This window comes from Triturus cristatus, chromosome 1_1 (genome assembly GCF_964204655.1).
Source record: "Triturus cristatus chromosome 1_1, aTriCri1.1, whole genome shotgun sequence".
Classification (NCBI taxonomy): domain Eukaryota; kingdom Metazoa; phylum Chordata; class Amphibia; order Caudata; family Salamandridae; genus Triturus; species Triturus cristatus.
Window position 1 is genome coordinate 391,438,075 of NC_140579.1, and position 17,838 is coordinate 391,455,912.

Here is a 17,838-nt window from a genome sequence, read left to right on the forward strand (position 1 = left end):
GTCCGCCTAGACAGGATCAGATCCAACAACAAGTACCTCAGAATATACAGCCTATGCCAGCTGTACAACAGACCGCACCACAACCACAACAACAATTACAACAACAGCCACAGCCTATTGCTGCAACACAAAACACGACACAACAGATGTACCAGTATGCACAAAATGACTATCCAGAGTATCAGCGCTACACATGAAATAGCCTAGAGAGGGAAGTTGGCTTACCCCTTATTGAGGTTCCAGTAGATCAAGAAGGTCCTTATGTACAGAGTCAGTTATTAGGGAAAGACAGAAAGTTTCTACTCGATACAGGGGCAAGCAGAACCACTATCCGTCACAGCGAAGTCCCAGGGGTACCCCTCTCAGGCTCACAAAATATTTCCCTTGGTTTTTCAGGAAAGCCTACTATTAACGAAGTATCGCAACCGCTTGCTTTCACAGTCGGTCCATTGACACGAACTACAGATCTATTGCTTACGAAATCATGTCCAGAAAACTTGTTAGGTATAAAAACATTGAAGGCTCTAGGAGCTGTAATATGTTGTTCTCCGGAAGGAGTGCGACTCTTTTTGCGTGACTTTAAGGGTCACTACGTGTCTAGAGACATGGATCACCGGTTACAGGATCTACCTGCACATTTATGGGCACAAGGCCCCACTGATGTAGGTTGTATGCACATTACACCATATCAAGTCACACTCAAAACAGGAGTGGTACTACCACGAATGCGACAATACAAATTACCGCCAGATGCTGTTGTGGCTTTACTGCAAATCATTGACGAGCTCATTACACAAGGAGTGGTTGTAGAAACCGACTCCAATGTATGTAATTCCCCGATAATTCCGATTCTTAAACGAACTGATCCAAAAGCACCACCAGTATATCGATTAGTTATTGATCTGCGAGAATTAAATAAATGCATTGTACCACAATACCCCGTGGTCCCAGATATCTCTTCATTATTAACGGCCATAGATTCAGAAGCAACGTTCTTTACTGTAATTGATCTCAAGAACGCTTTCTTTAGCGTCCCAATCGATCCGGAAAGCCAATATTTGTTCGGATTCAGTTTAAATGGACGAAGTTTTAAATTCACACGCGCACCTCAAGGATTCACAGAAAGCCCCAGCATCTATAGCCAAGCACTGAAAAGAGAACTTGACAGTATTCACATGCCAGCTCACACTGCCCTGCTTCAATACGTCGATGATCTGCTGATCACCGCACGAAGCGAACCTGAATGTGAAAAAGCATCACTGACGGTTTTACATTTCTTAGCCGACAAGGGGCACAAAGTGTCCCCTTCGAAACTACAATTCTGTGTCCAGCAAGTTGTGTACCTAGGGCACTTGCTGTCCAAATGGGGGAGACAGCTCACACCTGATCGCATCCAGTTAATTGTAAACATGCCACCACCCAAGACACAAAAGGAGGTACGGGCCTTCATAGGCCTCACTTCGTACTGTAGGCAGTGGATCCCCCAATATGCATTTTTAGCTAAACCACTCATTCAGTTAACAACACAGGAGGCAGCGACACCGACTGTCCTCCCTTGGACTCAGGAACATACACAAGCTTTTGAAAGCTTAAAGAAAGCTTTATGCCAAGCACCTGTTTTAGCAACGCCATGTTACAGCAAACGTTTTACACTTTTTGTTACAGAACGTGAAGGTACTGCTTTGTCAGTACTCACGCAGGAACAAGCAGGATCACACAAGCCATGTGCTTATTTTTCTAGTACATTAGATCCCGTAGCTCAGGCTCTTCCTGCGTGCCTGAAATCAGTCGCAGCAACAGCTTTAGCAATCAGACAAAGCGACGCCATAGTGTTAGGACATCAATTGACAGTACAAGTACCACACGCAGTAGAGGTTCTCTTGAACCGGACCCAAACACAACACTTGACTATAGCAAGACTGACGGGTTATGAACTAACATTGTTCCAGCCACACATAGAAATCAGACGCTGTAGTACATTAAATCCTGCCACACTTTTGCCATTAAATGGAACAGACCCATTGGCACATGATTGTATTGAAGTCATTACTATTACGACGAAACCCAGACAAGACTTGACAGATATTCCATTATCAGACCCAGACCTGACATTGTATGTAGATGGTTCATGCATGAGAACAAATACAGGAGAATTAGTGGCCGCTTATGCAGTCACAACAGACACTGAAATTATTGAAACAAATTGTATCAATATCTTGTCAGCTCAAGCAGCAGAGCTCATCGCTCTGACACAAGCCTGTATTCAAGCCAAAAATAAGAAAGTCAACATATACACAGATTCACGTTATGCATTCGGAGTCGTCCATGACTTCGGCGTGCTGTGGCGAGAGAGAGGTTATTTAACTTCTCACGGTGCCCACATCCAGCACGGTCCCCTTATTCAAGCTCTGTTAGATGCAATACATCTGCCTACTTCAATATCTATCATGAAGTGCAAAGCCCATACGAAAGTGACGGACATTATTTCTCAGGGTAACGACCTAGCTGACAGAACAGCTAAACAGACTGCTCAGAATCAGACTCATCCAACTGACACGACAAAGACAATAGTTCCGACACCAACACACTGTATGACAGTTAAGGATCCCACCCTTGATGTAATTGACATACAGACACATGCTACACCAGAAGAAATAAAGAGATGGACTGAATTAGGAGGGATCCAAACGGATCAAGGATGGATGACGAAGGGAAAATCTATATGGTTTCTCCCCGACTCAATGGTTCAGGTCATCATTAACACAATACATAGTCCAGCGCACCTAGGAGAGAAAGCTATGCTAGACAGTATTCAACGCATTTGGTTTAATAAACATTTACGAGCAGCAGCTAAACAGAAAGTACGTACCTGTATGATTTGTTGTCAGTTCAATCCAGGAAAAGGCGTACCTGTAGACCAGGGTGGATTTCAACCCCCCGATCACCCTTTTGAAGTCCTCCAGATGGATTATATCCATATGGAACGTTGTCGAGGATTCAAATATGTCCTCGTAGTTGTATGCGCTCTTTCCCGGTGGACAGAGGCGTATCCCGTCTCAGATTACACTGCCCCGACTACTGCCAAACAGTTAGTTCGAGAATTCTTCCCACGGTATGGTTTGCCCCGTATCGTGTACTCAGATAATGGCCAACCGTTCTCATCCGAGCTAATGAAACATGTTTCACTTCTGTTAGGCTACCAATGGAAATTCCACTGTGTCCGACATCCCGAGGCAGCAGGTCTAGTGGAACGACATAATCAAACTCTGAAAATTAGACTGTCCAAAGTATGTAGAGAAAAAGGTGTCGACTGGATAGTAGCTTTACCAGTTGCGCTCTTTTACATGAGAATGGTAGCACACTCTCGAACAGGGCTATCTCCGTATGAGGTGATCTTCGGTAGACCACCAAATATGTGGGGGACGCCTATACCTCGTAAAATAACTGATGTTGATTGTAATATGCTGACGGATTACCTGGCTTCCTTGATGTCTGCACTACAATCTTGTCGTTCACAGGTAGCTGCAGCTTTTCCCGACAACACTGAGGTGAAGCCCCACGACGTGGTTCCGGGGGACCTCGTGTTTGTGAGGAATTTTGACAGGAGGAGCCAGCTGGAGCCTCGGTGGCAGTCGCCGAAGCTCGTCTTATTGACCACAAGGACAGCCGTGAAGATTGAGGGACGTAAAGGGTGGTTGCACTCGAGCCACATCAAAAAATTTTATGGACTACCGTCCGACGTGAACCCTCAGCCCTGCATTCCCTCACAGACTGATTCAAAACTACCCCTGGTTGAAAAAAACCAAGAGTGAAAACTATAAACTGAAACTAAGGTCTAGCAAGTCAGACAATTTGATTGTTTAAGTCCTCTCCAAGGTGAATCGGTTGAATTTGTCTCTGACATGTATCCTCTAGACCGAAATAGAGAGAAAAATGGACAGAAACAGCTCAGGACACATGCGTACTGTAAATCACTTCGTAGTAACTGCATAGTGACATTGTTAATTATGTTTTTTCTAAGTCTTCTGATTATTATCTCCGGTATATTATTACACATGTATTACCCTATCTCCAAGCATGCTTTCAATGCTACTGCCGAACATTCTTTTAGCGAATTACCCCCACATGAGTTGTCCTATAGATTTGCGCTGCGCAACAACACATTCATTAGTATGTTACATCATTCTCATCAGACCAGCAATGCTACAAATTGTTGGATATGTGGCCGACTCCCTCCCTATCAGAAATACAAGGGAGTTCTGCCCCTCTTTCCGTATCCATTCACACACAATGGCTCCTGTGGAGCATGGTTTAGTTTGATTAATTCCCTAGATTCAAATACAGTAGTTTACCAAGACAATTGGGTATGGGGAAACCTGAACCTAGTTTTACTTAAAGTCTGCTACCCTAACAAGGAGGGACTTCCCAAAAGAACAGGAACTGATCTAGAAAATGAAGTATATGGATTAGGTAACTTTACACTTAATCTTATGATCCTGAATATTGAATCCGAAGCTACACCGATCTTGCCCGCTATGTCAGTATTTCCAGTTAGAGGCGAATTATGTGTAAGAAAGAATGGTTCAATACACATGGGCCATAGTAAATGTACCACTGTAATAGAATTCAGTGATAAAGGCAAATCTACATTTAGAGCTTCCCGTCACTCCTACTTCATCTGTGGTCACACCGCATACATACGCCTACCCCTAGATTGGGATGGTACCTGTTACATTGCATTCCTTCTGCCACCTGTTTTCCTAGCCCCGCCTGATTATCATAGGAACACCCATTTAGTACACAATAGACAGCAGAGAGACCTCCCGATTGTCGACTACACTGAAACAGCATGGGAGAAATACACAGATTTCAATAAAGGTTTCTTTCCCTACATAGGTACAGTCACCAATAGTAAGCTGATACGTAGATTAACTAGAACCCTTGAAGCAGTAGTGAATGAAACTACTTCCGCTTTGGGCAACTTAACGGAGGAGCAGTCTGCGATGCGGATTGTTGTTCTCCAAAATCGTCTTGTCCTTGACGTCATTCTGGCCGATAGGGGCGGAGCTTGTAGGGTCATCGGATCAAGTTGCTGTGTTTTCATACCAGAAAACGCGCCGTCAGTATATAAAGCCATAACTCGACTTCATAAGATCGTAAGCCAGATACACCAGAATCCAGGCACCTGGACTTGGTCCGGTTGGTTCTGGAGCGTGTTGTCAGCCTGGGGATGGAGGATCCTATCCTTCCTAGGTATTGGCTTTCTCATACTATTCAGTTGCTGCTTGTGTCTACAATGTGGGCCAGCGATTTGTGGTCTGTGTGCCACATCGTGTATCCCGCCTTCAAATTTTCATTCAAGATCCCGGAAGAAGAAAGAAGAACAAATGATGCTATATGAACAGATTGATGGATTGATGAAGATGGATATTTCATGAGGGTCCGTAGGGGACAAGGAGGGAATGTGGAAATATGAATTTTTATGGTCAATTGTGTCCCCTATCTTAGACCCCAACGGCTCCATGTACATGCTATAAGTACATGTATGTTCCCTCCAGTTCCAGCTATGAAGACGCAAATACATGTGCGTTCAACGTCAACATGCCCTCTTTCAGATCCGCCATGAATGGGTCGAATATGCCATTCCTAAGTATGAAAGGCCACCGACTTTATGTGGTTCACTTTTCTAGTTTTATAGTTCGGGCGAGTAGGCCCTGAATTCTGCCATCAAGCCTTTTTCTGTTTCTGCCTCTGAAATGCTCCAGCTTGGACCTGCATCCGTGTCCATGAACTTTGTCTTACTCCCTGCGCGGCTAACGGTGCCTGACGCGGCCTGTTGCCTGCCAAAAACTGTATTCAGCCTTCAAGTTATCTGCTCCGCTCCTCATCCAATGCATTCCTGTCTAGTAGTTTAGGTAAACATCCCTCCAGCTACCGAGCAAAAGGCTCGGCCTCGCTGTCTTTTTGCAAGTAATTCATAGCCCCTGTTACTATGGAAGATTCCTGCCCCCTCGCATCACATGTAGACACATAGACGCTTGTACACGCACTAACAGTCAGTATAGAATAGGATCTGTCCGAGAAGACCCTTCCTTCCAGATAATATAGTTCCTTAAACACAAGATATTAGATATGATTTAGGACTAGGTTGTCCTGACACCCCAGACTTCTGTCTCCACATGTAGGGCCAAATGTCAAGTTCCCTTCACCCTCTAGTTGTACGTCAATCACACGTCATGCGGCTGCGCGCGCATCTCTGCCAAATATTTCTGCTGACACTGCAGGATTCTCTTATGGATCCACCCACTTGTGACATCATTTTAAATAACGTTTCTAGTATACGCCTGTATTTACGCCTATTTTCATTACGTATGTGTATTCTTATCTGTATTATCAGTTGTTACGCCTCCTGCATCTGTCTTAATGCAATGCTTTTTCTATATATACTGTTACTTGTCAATAATGTATTGCTGATCCCTTCCTGAACCTTCGTGGTGATGGAATATGGTTGCCTAGTTCGAACTATAATTCCTTTGTAAGGAATAAAGCCCTTTTCAGAACCTCTAATACCACGGATTCTGCCTCTTATTTTGACTGAGTTATTCTTACTAGACTTTACCGCATAAAAAATAGTACAGGTAATTTAAATATTTACCACACTTTCATTAAATGAGTCAGGCATTTACAGTAAATTGCAGTCGTGAAATATGTAGATTGTGTGCAGTACCATTAACTCTTCCAGACTAGTGAATGAGTTTTGGTAAACTCCTAGGATAGTGTTGCTTGTCTAAAATCACACCGTGAGTCTGTTTGCATTTGGGTAAGGATTGTGAGAGAAGCATTTGGTAACATTGTGTATTTGCTGACAGATAACTGTTTTAAAACCGGTCATTTTGTCAAGTTTTAGTAGCATTAGAAGCCAGTCTTTGCTTATGCTTTGATTAAATGAGTCAGGATTTGACATAAAAGTGCAGTCCTCAAATATGAAGATTGTGTGCAGTTCCCTTACCACTTCCACAGTAGTGAATGATTTTTGGTAAACTCCTAGGTATAGTGGTTGTTGTCTAGAATCACACTGTGAGTCTGTGTGCATTTGGGAAGCACTGTGAGAGAAGGATTTGGTAACATCGTGTATTTTTTAGCAGATAACTCTTTTAAAACCTGTCATGTTGTCAAGTTTTAGTAGCATTAGAAGATAGTCCTTGCTTATGCATTGATAAAATGAGTCAGGGTTTGACACTAAGGTGCAGTACCATGTACTATTCTGTTCACTGTGGCAGAACTGAAAATTTAAAAGTTTTACCTAAGCACTGTCCTAGAAGTAGTGTGATTATTTAGTCAGTTTCTGAGTACCAAATAGATTGCTTCAAATGTCTATGCAGTATGCATGTAGTGTTCTAACATACTATATACTTGTCTTTTACACCTTCAATTCCCTAGTCAGTATCCATACACTTCCAGGAAACACCCTGTCACTTCCTTTGCAGTCCTCTAGAGACCCATTCAACAGCATGTACTAATCCATTCACTGTGCCAAAACCCAAACACTTATAAATTCACAAAGACACTCTCTTTCCAGTATTCTAATGATTCAGTCACTGCCTAAGTATTCATGCACTGAGCCAGGTCTTAGCACATGGACTTCTTCAAACCCCTATCCACTATGCATGCAGTCCTCTAACCACCTACACACTTGTCTTTCACACCTTCAATTCCCCAGTCAGTATCCATTCAATTCCAGCAAACACACTGTCACTCCCGTTACACTCCTCTAGTGACCCATTCAGCATCATGTACTAATCCATTCACTGCGCCAAAACCCAACCACTTATAAATTCACCCAGGCACACTCCTTGCAGTACTCTAATCATTCAGTCAGTACCCAAGTACTGATCCAGTGACCCAGGCCTTAGTATATGGACTTCTTCAAACCCCTATCAGCTATGCATACAGTTGTCTACCCACCTACACACTTGCCTTTCACACCTTCAATTCCCCAGTCAGTATCAATACACTTCCAGGAAACACCCTGTCACTCCCTTTGCAGTCCTCTAGTGACCCACTCAGCACCATGTGCTAATCCATTCACTGTGCTAAAACCCAAACACTTATAAATTCACCAAGATACTATCTTTGCAGTACTCTAATCATTCACTCAGTGCCTAAGTATTCATGCACTGAGCCAGGCCTTAGCACATGGACTGCTTCAAACCCCTATGCACTATGCATGCAGTCTTCTAACCACCTAGACACTTGTCTTTCACACTTTCAATTTACTAGTCAGTATCCATACAGTCCAGCACTTGTCACTGCCTTTGCACTCCTCTAGTGACCCATTCAGTACCAAGTACTAATCCATTCCCTGTGCGAAAAGCCTAGCACTTATAAATTCTACCAGGCACTTTCCTTGCTGTACTCTAATCATTCAGTCAGTACCCAAGTAGTCATGCAGTGAGCCAGGCCTTAGCACATGGACTGCTTTAAATGCCTATGCAGTATGGATGCAGTCATCTAATCACCTACACAGTTGTGTTCCACACCTTCAATTCCCTAGTTAGTATTCATACTCTTCTAGCAAACACCCTGTCACTCACCCAGTGTGTCTCCTTATAGTACTGTAATCATTTAGTCGGTTAGCATGTAGAGTTTTTAGTGAGGTAGGCTTTAGGGCATGAACTGCTTCAAAGTAGTATGCACTATGCATGTAGTGTTTTAACCATCGTCACACTTGTGGTTCGGGGACATAGTTTCTTAGTCAGTATTTATATAAAATGTGTTTGTACAGTAATGGAATAGTATAATTTTGAAAGTTATTAATATACATTTATTTGTGATTCTTTTTTACAGATACAGAATAGGAGTGTTTCTCATCTGTTTGTACTCTTCTCGTGCAAGATTGTTCGGATGAAGGGTCCTTAGGTGTTTCATCATACTTGCCGTGCCGCATGAGTATTTTTTGTTAAGATCCCCTCGTAACAGAACTCTTTTGAAAATCTTGTGCATGATCAAGGTGGCATTGGTCTTTGTTTGCCCCTTGGGAAAAGTAAAAAATGTCCTCCCCACTGAAGAAAAACGTTGTGGGCGTGGTTCCTTCTGCAAAAGATTTTCCTCAGATTCGGTAAATATTTTAAAGCGGCAACATTTAAAGTTTTTGTAAGTTAAACTTTTAAAATTTTGTTAGCTGTATGCATTTTATATATCTGTGATTTGTTTCTTGTGGTATTTTGTTGAGAATACCATGTTGTTGTTTTTTTAACAATCTTTCTGATTTTCCAGGTCTGTCGTCGACATCCATGGTGTCTACAGGAGTGTTCCGCCTTGTTGTTTTGTATTATTGTTGTTACATTTTGTTTATTAGTTTATCGTTCATATATATGTTAATAAAAAAATAAGGTTTGAAAATAGTTTACCGTTTACTTATTTATGATTATAAAAAATAAAGTTTGAAAAAAAATAATAATAACGTTTTTGGTTGTTCTCTTAACTGCTGTGTGACTCTTTCTTGTTCTTATTACTGTTATTTGATGGAGTCCACCATGGTGTTAAATTTTGGGGCACTTATCGCTGGAATACTGGTGATATCTGCAGTTTGCACCAACTTCTGAATAGTGTGTTAGATTTATCTCAACTTTCTTCCGTTAAAGTGCTGATAATGAAATGGAGACTAGCCGTTCTCGTGCAAAAAGACACGAGGTGCACCTTTCCAATTTATTCTAAATACCAAAATCCTGTATTGAATTGCACTGAGGTATTGGCTGTACTTACAGTGTACACACAAAATCTATTAAGAAATCTCATTGTATTTATATTGATTGGGAATAGTGCGTCAGGTGCTGGATCTTGACGAGATACACTGCTCAGTTCGTATATTGTTCTGCACACGAAAAAAAATCACATCACAACTTTCACACCAATTGCAATGTGAAACAAATTCCGGCGATAAGACACGTTAGCACCAGGGATTTTACACCTGTTTTCTGCTGGTGTTAAGCAGGACAACTACCTGCACCATGAAAGGGAACACAGCCAAGAGCCACACCAGAACACCCACAGGTGCCATAGAGTCAATGAGCATGATACAGGGATACCCATGAGGGCCAGAAGACTCATCTCAACAACTCCAGGACCGCCAATGCCCCCCAAACCCACATCTTAGTAAGTGTGTCCCTGTGGTCATTGTCTTAGCATGATAGGCACGAGCCCTGCAACATCACAGTGTGCTGTCACCTCAGCGTTGGCAGTGAGCCTGGACGTGTAGCTACGGATGCATCCTCCTGCATGCACAACTGGCGTGTGCTGGTCTAGGGTTCACAGGTCAGTGCAGGGGTGTGCCTATCCGGCAAGGGGAACGGGGTGTCTCGGACATGTCCGTGTACAGGAAGTGCGGTAAGTGTGTCTCTGTGTTCTGGTGTGGCCTGCTACAAGAGCCGCAGCAGTCGATGTTGTAAAGTGGCATGCACCACCTCCAAACGGCACTGTGATGGTGTAGTTGGAATGTAGCAGGACATGCGCAAATAGGCATTACAATGGTGTGCTGTACGAGTGCATGAGATACAACAGCGCACCGTACAAAAGTGTGGGGGCTCGTGGGAGGGAGGAGCAGCCGTTTGGCAATATAACTCACAGTGAACTCGACCATGTGCCACATGCTGGGCATCTCATCCATGATGACCACGGTCGCAGACATCCCACAACACCAACGACTGGCCTTTCTACACATCCTGTATGAATGCAGCATGGTTTTCACTTCTATGCTCGTTTAGTGGTGTGATGTTGGTGGGTTGTGTGACTTGTGCTCCTTGTTGGTGTGTTTCATTTTGGCCATTGTTAGTCTATATGTGTGTTGTACTTAATTGTGCATGTGTGCCATTCTGCCCATCTCCCCCTCCCCCCACTCCCTGCTTCTTCCTCCTCCTAGTGCTGATGTGTCTATAATTTTGTTGCTGCACACATAAATACATGTAAGGAATAAAAACTTCTCTATTGGTTTCTTTTTAATTTTCCATATGAACCGTTTTTTTTATATTCAACAACACATAGAAGTCAGAAGTGCAACATATTCTATCAACACACTTTCTAGAACATTCTACAACACGTGCAGGTTAAAAGTTCATCAATTTTTTAAAACTTAACGATATTTTTTTGCAACATTTCCTTCAACATTTAACGACACGTGCAGGTTAAAAGTTCACGAATGTTTTAATTTCCAACAGTGCCTTCCAAATGCAAGTAGCAGGTGTGGTTGAGCTGAGCAAATTTTATCCTATGATATGTACTCCACGTTGAAGCTGCTTTTTCTTAACCAATCACAAAGATGCTTTTCCACAAAACTAATGTGCACCCTACTTTTAAAAAAGAATGCTTTTCATGATATCTTTAGAAATAAGTTATAGATAGGAATTAGCATTTAAAAAACCTTTGAAATTCACTGAAAAAACCATAGGTTTCAGGCACGTTATAGTTAGGAATTAGCATTTAAAAAACCTTAGAAATTCACTGAAAAAACCATAGGTTTCAGGGGCGTTATAGTTAGCTGGACATTTCCCTCGTACAAATCCCTAGAAATTCCCCTGTTATAGTTAGTTCAGCTAACTATAACTCGCGCCCCCGCAATGCACTGCTGATGATGTCACATATTACATCACTCATGACATGGTCAGTGACATCACTGATGACATCACTGATGACATCACTGATGACATCTCAAATGACATCACTGATGACATCACTGATGACATCATCCATTGAGTATGTGTTTCTGAACAGTTTTAATATGTTTAATATATACAGGGAAAGGCCTGTTGAAAAATAAGTGGGTGTACAAGTGTGTGAATGGATGATTTTCTAGGTGTGTAACTGACTCTATAAGTGAGTCATTAAATGTATCTTACTGCAGACTAGTGACTAAACTGTGTGAATGTCTGTATGTGTCTGTGTGTTGGTGTATAAGTAGCTGCATGGTTTTGTGAATAGCTATATGAGTGTCTATATGGGTTATTGATTGGTTGTCTGAGTATCTGTATGGGTGCCTGAGTGTTTGTGTGGGTAGGGTGTGTGTGACTCTGTGACTAGATGTGTGAGTGGGTGATTCAGTGGGTGCATGGTTTTAAGAGTGCATCTGTGATGGACTATATGGTTGGGTGAGTGTATGTATGGGTGTGTTAGTGATTGAATGTATATCTCAGTAGTACATGTGTTAGTAACTACATATGTGAAACGCAGTGTATATGTGTGTAAGAGTATATAACTATCTATATGTGAGAGTGTGTGATTTTGGGAGTGGCTGTATGCGCCATAGTGCAAGGATATCTGTGTCATGTGCTGTTTGTTTTTCTGCAGGAAGACACAGAATTTGTTAGTATTTTTATGAGTAAGTGAACTTAAGTGTGTTTAACTGTATAGGTGAGTAAATTGGACTGTGATTAATTATTTACATGACTGACTAGATATGTCAGTACCTCAATGGATGATTGGCGGTGTGTGAGTATCTATATAGGTGTAGAAATGCACAGAGTGACTGTAAGTATGAGTGACTGTACAGGTGAGTGAGTGGACATGTATGTAGACCTAAAAGTCAATGACTGGGTGTGTAGTTATTGGTATTGGAGTATCTATGGTTGTCAAAATAGCCGTTGGAAATTTTGAGTCTGCGTATCAAAGGTTATATTAGGGTGTGAGAAGATGTACTAATTTATCACATGGATGACATCATCAGTGATGTCATCAGTGATGTCATTTGAGATGTCATCAGTGATGTCATCAGTGATGTCACTGACCATGTCATGAGTGATGTAATATGTGACATCATCAGCAGTGCATTGCGGGGGCGCGAGTTATAGTTAGCTGAACTAACTATAACAGGGGAATTTCTAGGGATTTGTACGAGGGAAATGTCCAGCTAACTATAACGCCCCTGAAACCTATGGTTTTTTCTGTGAATTTCTAAGGTTTTTTACATGCTAATTCCTAACTATAACATGCCTGAAACCTATGGTTTTTTCAGTGAATATATATATATATTATTTTTACAAAGGACCACCCATTGAAGACGCACTCGCAGGCAGCAGATTGACGGCACTCAGCGTTTCCTTTGAATTTATTCAGCTTGAGCCTTACGCGTTTCGGAGCGTGGTTGCTCCTTGTTCACAGGCAGTTCACAAATGACAAAGAGTCCAGGACGCTCACACAGCATGCGCTTTAATACGCCCTCCATTGGGCAGCAGATGATTACAGCTTGTATTGCATGCTGGTACTTGTGGTAGTACATTCCCTATAGTACATTTGTAACCCCCTGGATACTGTAATTCACCTATAGTAGGTCCCGCTTTGCATTTATATTGGCGATATTGTCATACCAACAGTGGGTTTCTAGGAAAGGAAATCCGCATTACGTCTTGAAATCCTTTTTGCCACCTGCACCAATTGGAGACTTCAAGCATTAGTGTGTCTCCATGGTTCCAATTATTCAGTAGGTGGTGCAGCCTTCGCGACTCGGTCTGCCGCATAACAATTATTTTTACAAAGGACCACCCAATTGAAGACGCACTCGCAGGCAGCAGTTTGACGGCAACCACGCTCCGAAACGCGTAAGGCTCAAGCTGAATTAATCCCAAGGAAAAGGAAATGCCGAGTGCCGTCAATCTGCTGCCTGCGAGTGCATCTTCAAGTGGGTGGTGCTTTGTAAAAATAATATATTATATATATATATATATATATATATACATATATATATATTCACTGAAAAAACCATAGGTTTCAGGGGTGTTATAGTTAGCTGGACTTTTCACTTGTACATAACCATTGAAATTCCCCCGTTATAGTTAGCTCAGCTAACTATAACTCGCGCGCCCGCAATGCACTGCTGATGACGTCACATATTACATCACTCATGACATGGTCAGTGACATCACTCATGACATCACTGATGACATCTCAAATGACATCACTGATGACATCATCCAGTGAATGTGTGTTTTTCTGAAAATTAAATATGTTTTATATATGTATATCTCAAGGTCGATGGAAGAATAAATGGGTATATAAGTGTCTAAATGGATGATTTGTTTTTGAAAAATTGATTGTGTAACTGACTGATTAAGTGTATCATAGTGAATACATGGCTTAGTGAGTAATGTTTAAATATGTAAATATCTGTATCAGTCTCTCACTTTGTGTATAAGTGGCTGCATGGGTTGGTGAGTAGCTACATGGGTGTCTATATAGGTTATTAGTTGTTTTTTTGAGTATCAGTCTGAGTGTCTGCATGGTTCGGTGGGGGGTATTACGTAGTGCAGAGTTGCATGAATGAGTGACTCACTGTTTATATGTGTTGAAGACAGCATGTGTGCAGGATTGTATGGGTGGATGAGTGTGTGTATGGGTGTGTTAGTGAGTGAATGACTGTCTCAATAGTGTCTTTATGAGTAACTACATATGTTTTAAACTAGTATATGTGACTATTGGTGTATATAAGTGAGTATATGTGAGAGTGAGAGATTGAAAGAGTTCCTGTATGAATAAGTATGTGTTTCTATAAGTGATTGTTTAAAAGACTAAGTATGTGTAAGTTTCCGTAGAAGTAAGTGTGGTGGTGTGTGTATAACTGTATATGCAAGTAAATGTATGTTTGATTCTTTATTAGTATGAGTGACTATGTGTGTGAGTAACTCTATGGATGAGTGGCATTGTGTAACAGGATGTATAGGTGTATGAGTACATATGATGAGTGAGTACATGTATGAGTGACTGTATAGGACTGTTGGTGAATGAGTGGATGTGTATGTGGATCTTAGAATTACTGAAGAGGTTGTTGTAACTGGTATTGGTATGTCCATTGTTTTGAAAATTGTAGTCTCTATTTTTGAATGTGTGTATCAAAGGTTATATTAGGGTGAGAGGAGGTCTGCCACTCTATCACAAGGATGATGTCATCAGTGATGTCATTTGAGATGTCATCAGTGATGTCATGAGTGATGTCACTGACCATGTCATGAGTGATGTAATATGTGACGTCATCAGCAGTGCATTGCGGGCGCGCGAGTTATAGTTAGCTGAACTAACTATAATGGGGGAATTTCAATGGTTTTGTACAAGTGAAAAGTCCAGCTAACTGTAACACCCCTGAAACCTGTGGTTTTTTCAGTGAATTTCTGAGGTTTTTTAAATGCTAATTCCTATCTATAACGTGCCTGAAACCTATGGTTTTTTCTGTGAATTTCAAAGGTTTTTTAAATGCTAATTTCTAACTATGCCTACAGAGATAGGACATGTGAAGAAATAAGAAAAAATGCACAGAAAGAAAAAAAAGAAGTGCAGAAAGAAGCAACAGAAGTCCTCAAAGACGAAGAAAAGTGCAGGAAGAAGGATAACGTGCAGAAAGAACAAAAAGAAGAGCAGAAAGAAACCTTGTTGCAAAATCATCCTGTACCCTCAACTTTTTCGGACGGATACTGGTGGTAACTGAGTCTGACTAACCAGTCCTAGAGCCAGTGCTATGTTAAAAGACACTTAGAATACAGTGAAAACACCTACATACACTAGGGAACATTATGCGTTGGGGTCCCCCTGTGATTAGCATGACCTCCTCTGTAAGCCCCTAGTATATAATAGGGCAGGGGGATTAAAACTACCTCTTAAAACAGGCCACAGGGCGTTTTTGCACACTTTAACTCAGGCCCCGTCCCCTCCCTTCACCACTGTGTAAACACGCCCTGTGTCCGTTTTTAGTTGGGAGATTGAGTTCATTTGAATCCTGAGGGTCCCTAGGATCCAACTAGCCCACTAGGTACCTCCAGTAAGTGCCACAGAGCTGCGTTGCACAGAGGTGTAAAATGTGGCACGGCCTGGACCACCTCTCTGCAATGCAGCTCAGTGGCGCTTACTGGAAGCACTTGGTGGGCTAGTTAGCCCCCAGGGGCCCTCAGTATTGAAGGGAAATTATATCCCCAATTTAAAACGTGCCATAGTGCGTGTTTGCACACGTCACCTCAGGCCCCGTCCCCTCCCTTCACCACTGTGTAAACGCGCCCTGTGGCTGTTCTAAGTTGAGAGATTAAGTCCCCTTGAATCCTAAGGGTCCCTACGGTCAAACTAGACCACTAGGTACCTCCAGTAAGCGCCACAGAGCTGCGTTGCAGAGAGGTGTAAAAAGGGGCTTGGCCTCAGAACACCTGTCTGCAGCGCAGCTCCCTGGCGCATACTGGAGATGCCTGTTGGGCTAGTTGACCCTCAGGGACCCTCAGTATTGAAGAGGAATTAATTCCCCAACTTACAACTCGCCAGGGGGCGCGTTTGCAGAGTGCTGCAAGGAGGGGCCAGTCTTTTATTTATTTTAATTTTTTAAGAAGGGGGGCTGTGTGGTTCCCCTTCTTATTCTAATTTATTGGCCCTGATGACCCCATCCCCCAGGGCCTGTCTCCTAATTATATTTTTTTGACCCCAATCCCCAGGGCCGGCCACTGTTTTTTATTATTTAAAAAAAATATATATTTATAGACACACCTAGGACATGCTGGACAAACCGTACGTACCTATCACCATGACGATTTGCGTGATATTCATTAAAAGGCGACTATGCATACAATGAATCCATGTGGAATGTATTTACACCACTAGTGAAGCTCTGACATGTCTGATGCCCTACCGTGCCTAATCCCGGCAGACACCCTTGTCGTTTATTTATACAAACATGGGTAGCTATTGATGGGCACATTTAATACACAGGCACACCAAGCCATTCAAAGGGGATTCAACAAAAATTCGACCAAAACTATGCAAGAAACCCCCCTCACGATTAATAAAACACACATCCACTGCCGGATGTGTAATACTTTTTATTTTACTCTCTGGAAAGAAGACGAACATTACTTGAGAGTCACAGCGCGCTCCTGGCAGAGCCCAATGCTGTGTTACACCCACCATTGCCTGCTGAGTGCCACACACCTCTGTGTTGTATTCCACTAGCTAGTGCATATGCTATGACACTCTCTAGCCCATGTGCACTGTAACACCACCCCGTGAATATGTCATGGCACACTTGTCTTCGCTCGGGTTATATTGCCACATCTAACGTGCCTTCCTCGATGCCTATGTTATAACGCACAGTGCTATGCCATACATATTACAATCTGGGATCCATATCTTTGTCACAGTGCATATGCAACGTTACACTCCCCAGCACATATTTTATATTACAAATTTAGAGACTAGTTAGGTTACACAACACTGCCCTGTACATATTACACTCCAAGGCACATATCGCATAGCACGCGCTAGTGCCTGTGCTATCTCGCGCCCTCCAATGAATCTGTCATTGCACACAATGTATTGCATATTATATTTCACGCCCGGTTCATCTTATATCACACTTTTTGGTGCATAGTTTATACCATACACTATATCTAGTTTTCATTTTCAATCGTGCTCTCAGGACTATGTTCAAAATAACACTGTGTTCACCTACCCTTTTCACGGGCATTACATTTTGCGATAGGGGGTGGAGGGTCAGGGGGTGTTTCTGCCAAGTGAGCCCGGAGTCACAGTCACAAACGTCCTCTTCTTCCTGAATAAAAGTGAGATTATGCTGCATACTTGTTCATATTTTAAGTAGTCCGCACAGACACACGTTTTAAAAACAATAAAGTTCCTAATACCCACCTTCTCTGAACAGTTAGCTTGCTGCCCCATCCCCCTCCTCCCTATCCTCTGTTGTGTGAATCCATGGACTAGCCTCCTCCCTCCTGCCATGCATGGTCTGATGTGCTGCCACTGCCCTCAATTTAGTATGATGTACCAGTCCACTCCTCCTGCCCTCCATTGCCCAATTCTATGTCCCATCAT

At 42.3% G+C, this 17,838-nt stretch overlaps 1 protein-coding gene across 1 annotated transcript in view; it reads left to right on the forward strand.

The window, feature by feature from the left end:
- LOC146870292 (uncharacterized) overlaps positions 1-9,113 on the forward strand; it is a 134,357-nt gene extending 125,244 nt beyond the window's left edge. The window contains exon 3 of the mRNA XM_085599659.1: positions 8,848-9,113. Coding sequence (XP_085455785.1) covers positions 8,848-8,919 — 72 coding nt within the window. The 3' untranslated portion in view covers positions 8,920-9,113. The remainder of the gene's footprint in view (positions 1-8,847) is intronic.
- The last annotated feature ends 8,725 nt before the right edge of the window (positions 9,114-17,838 follow it).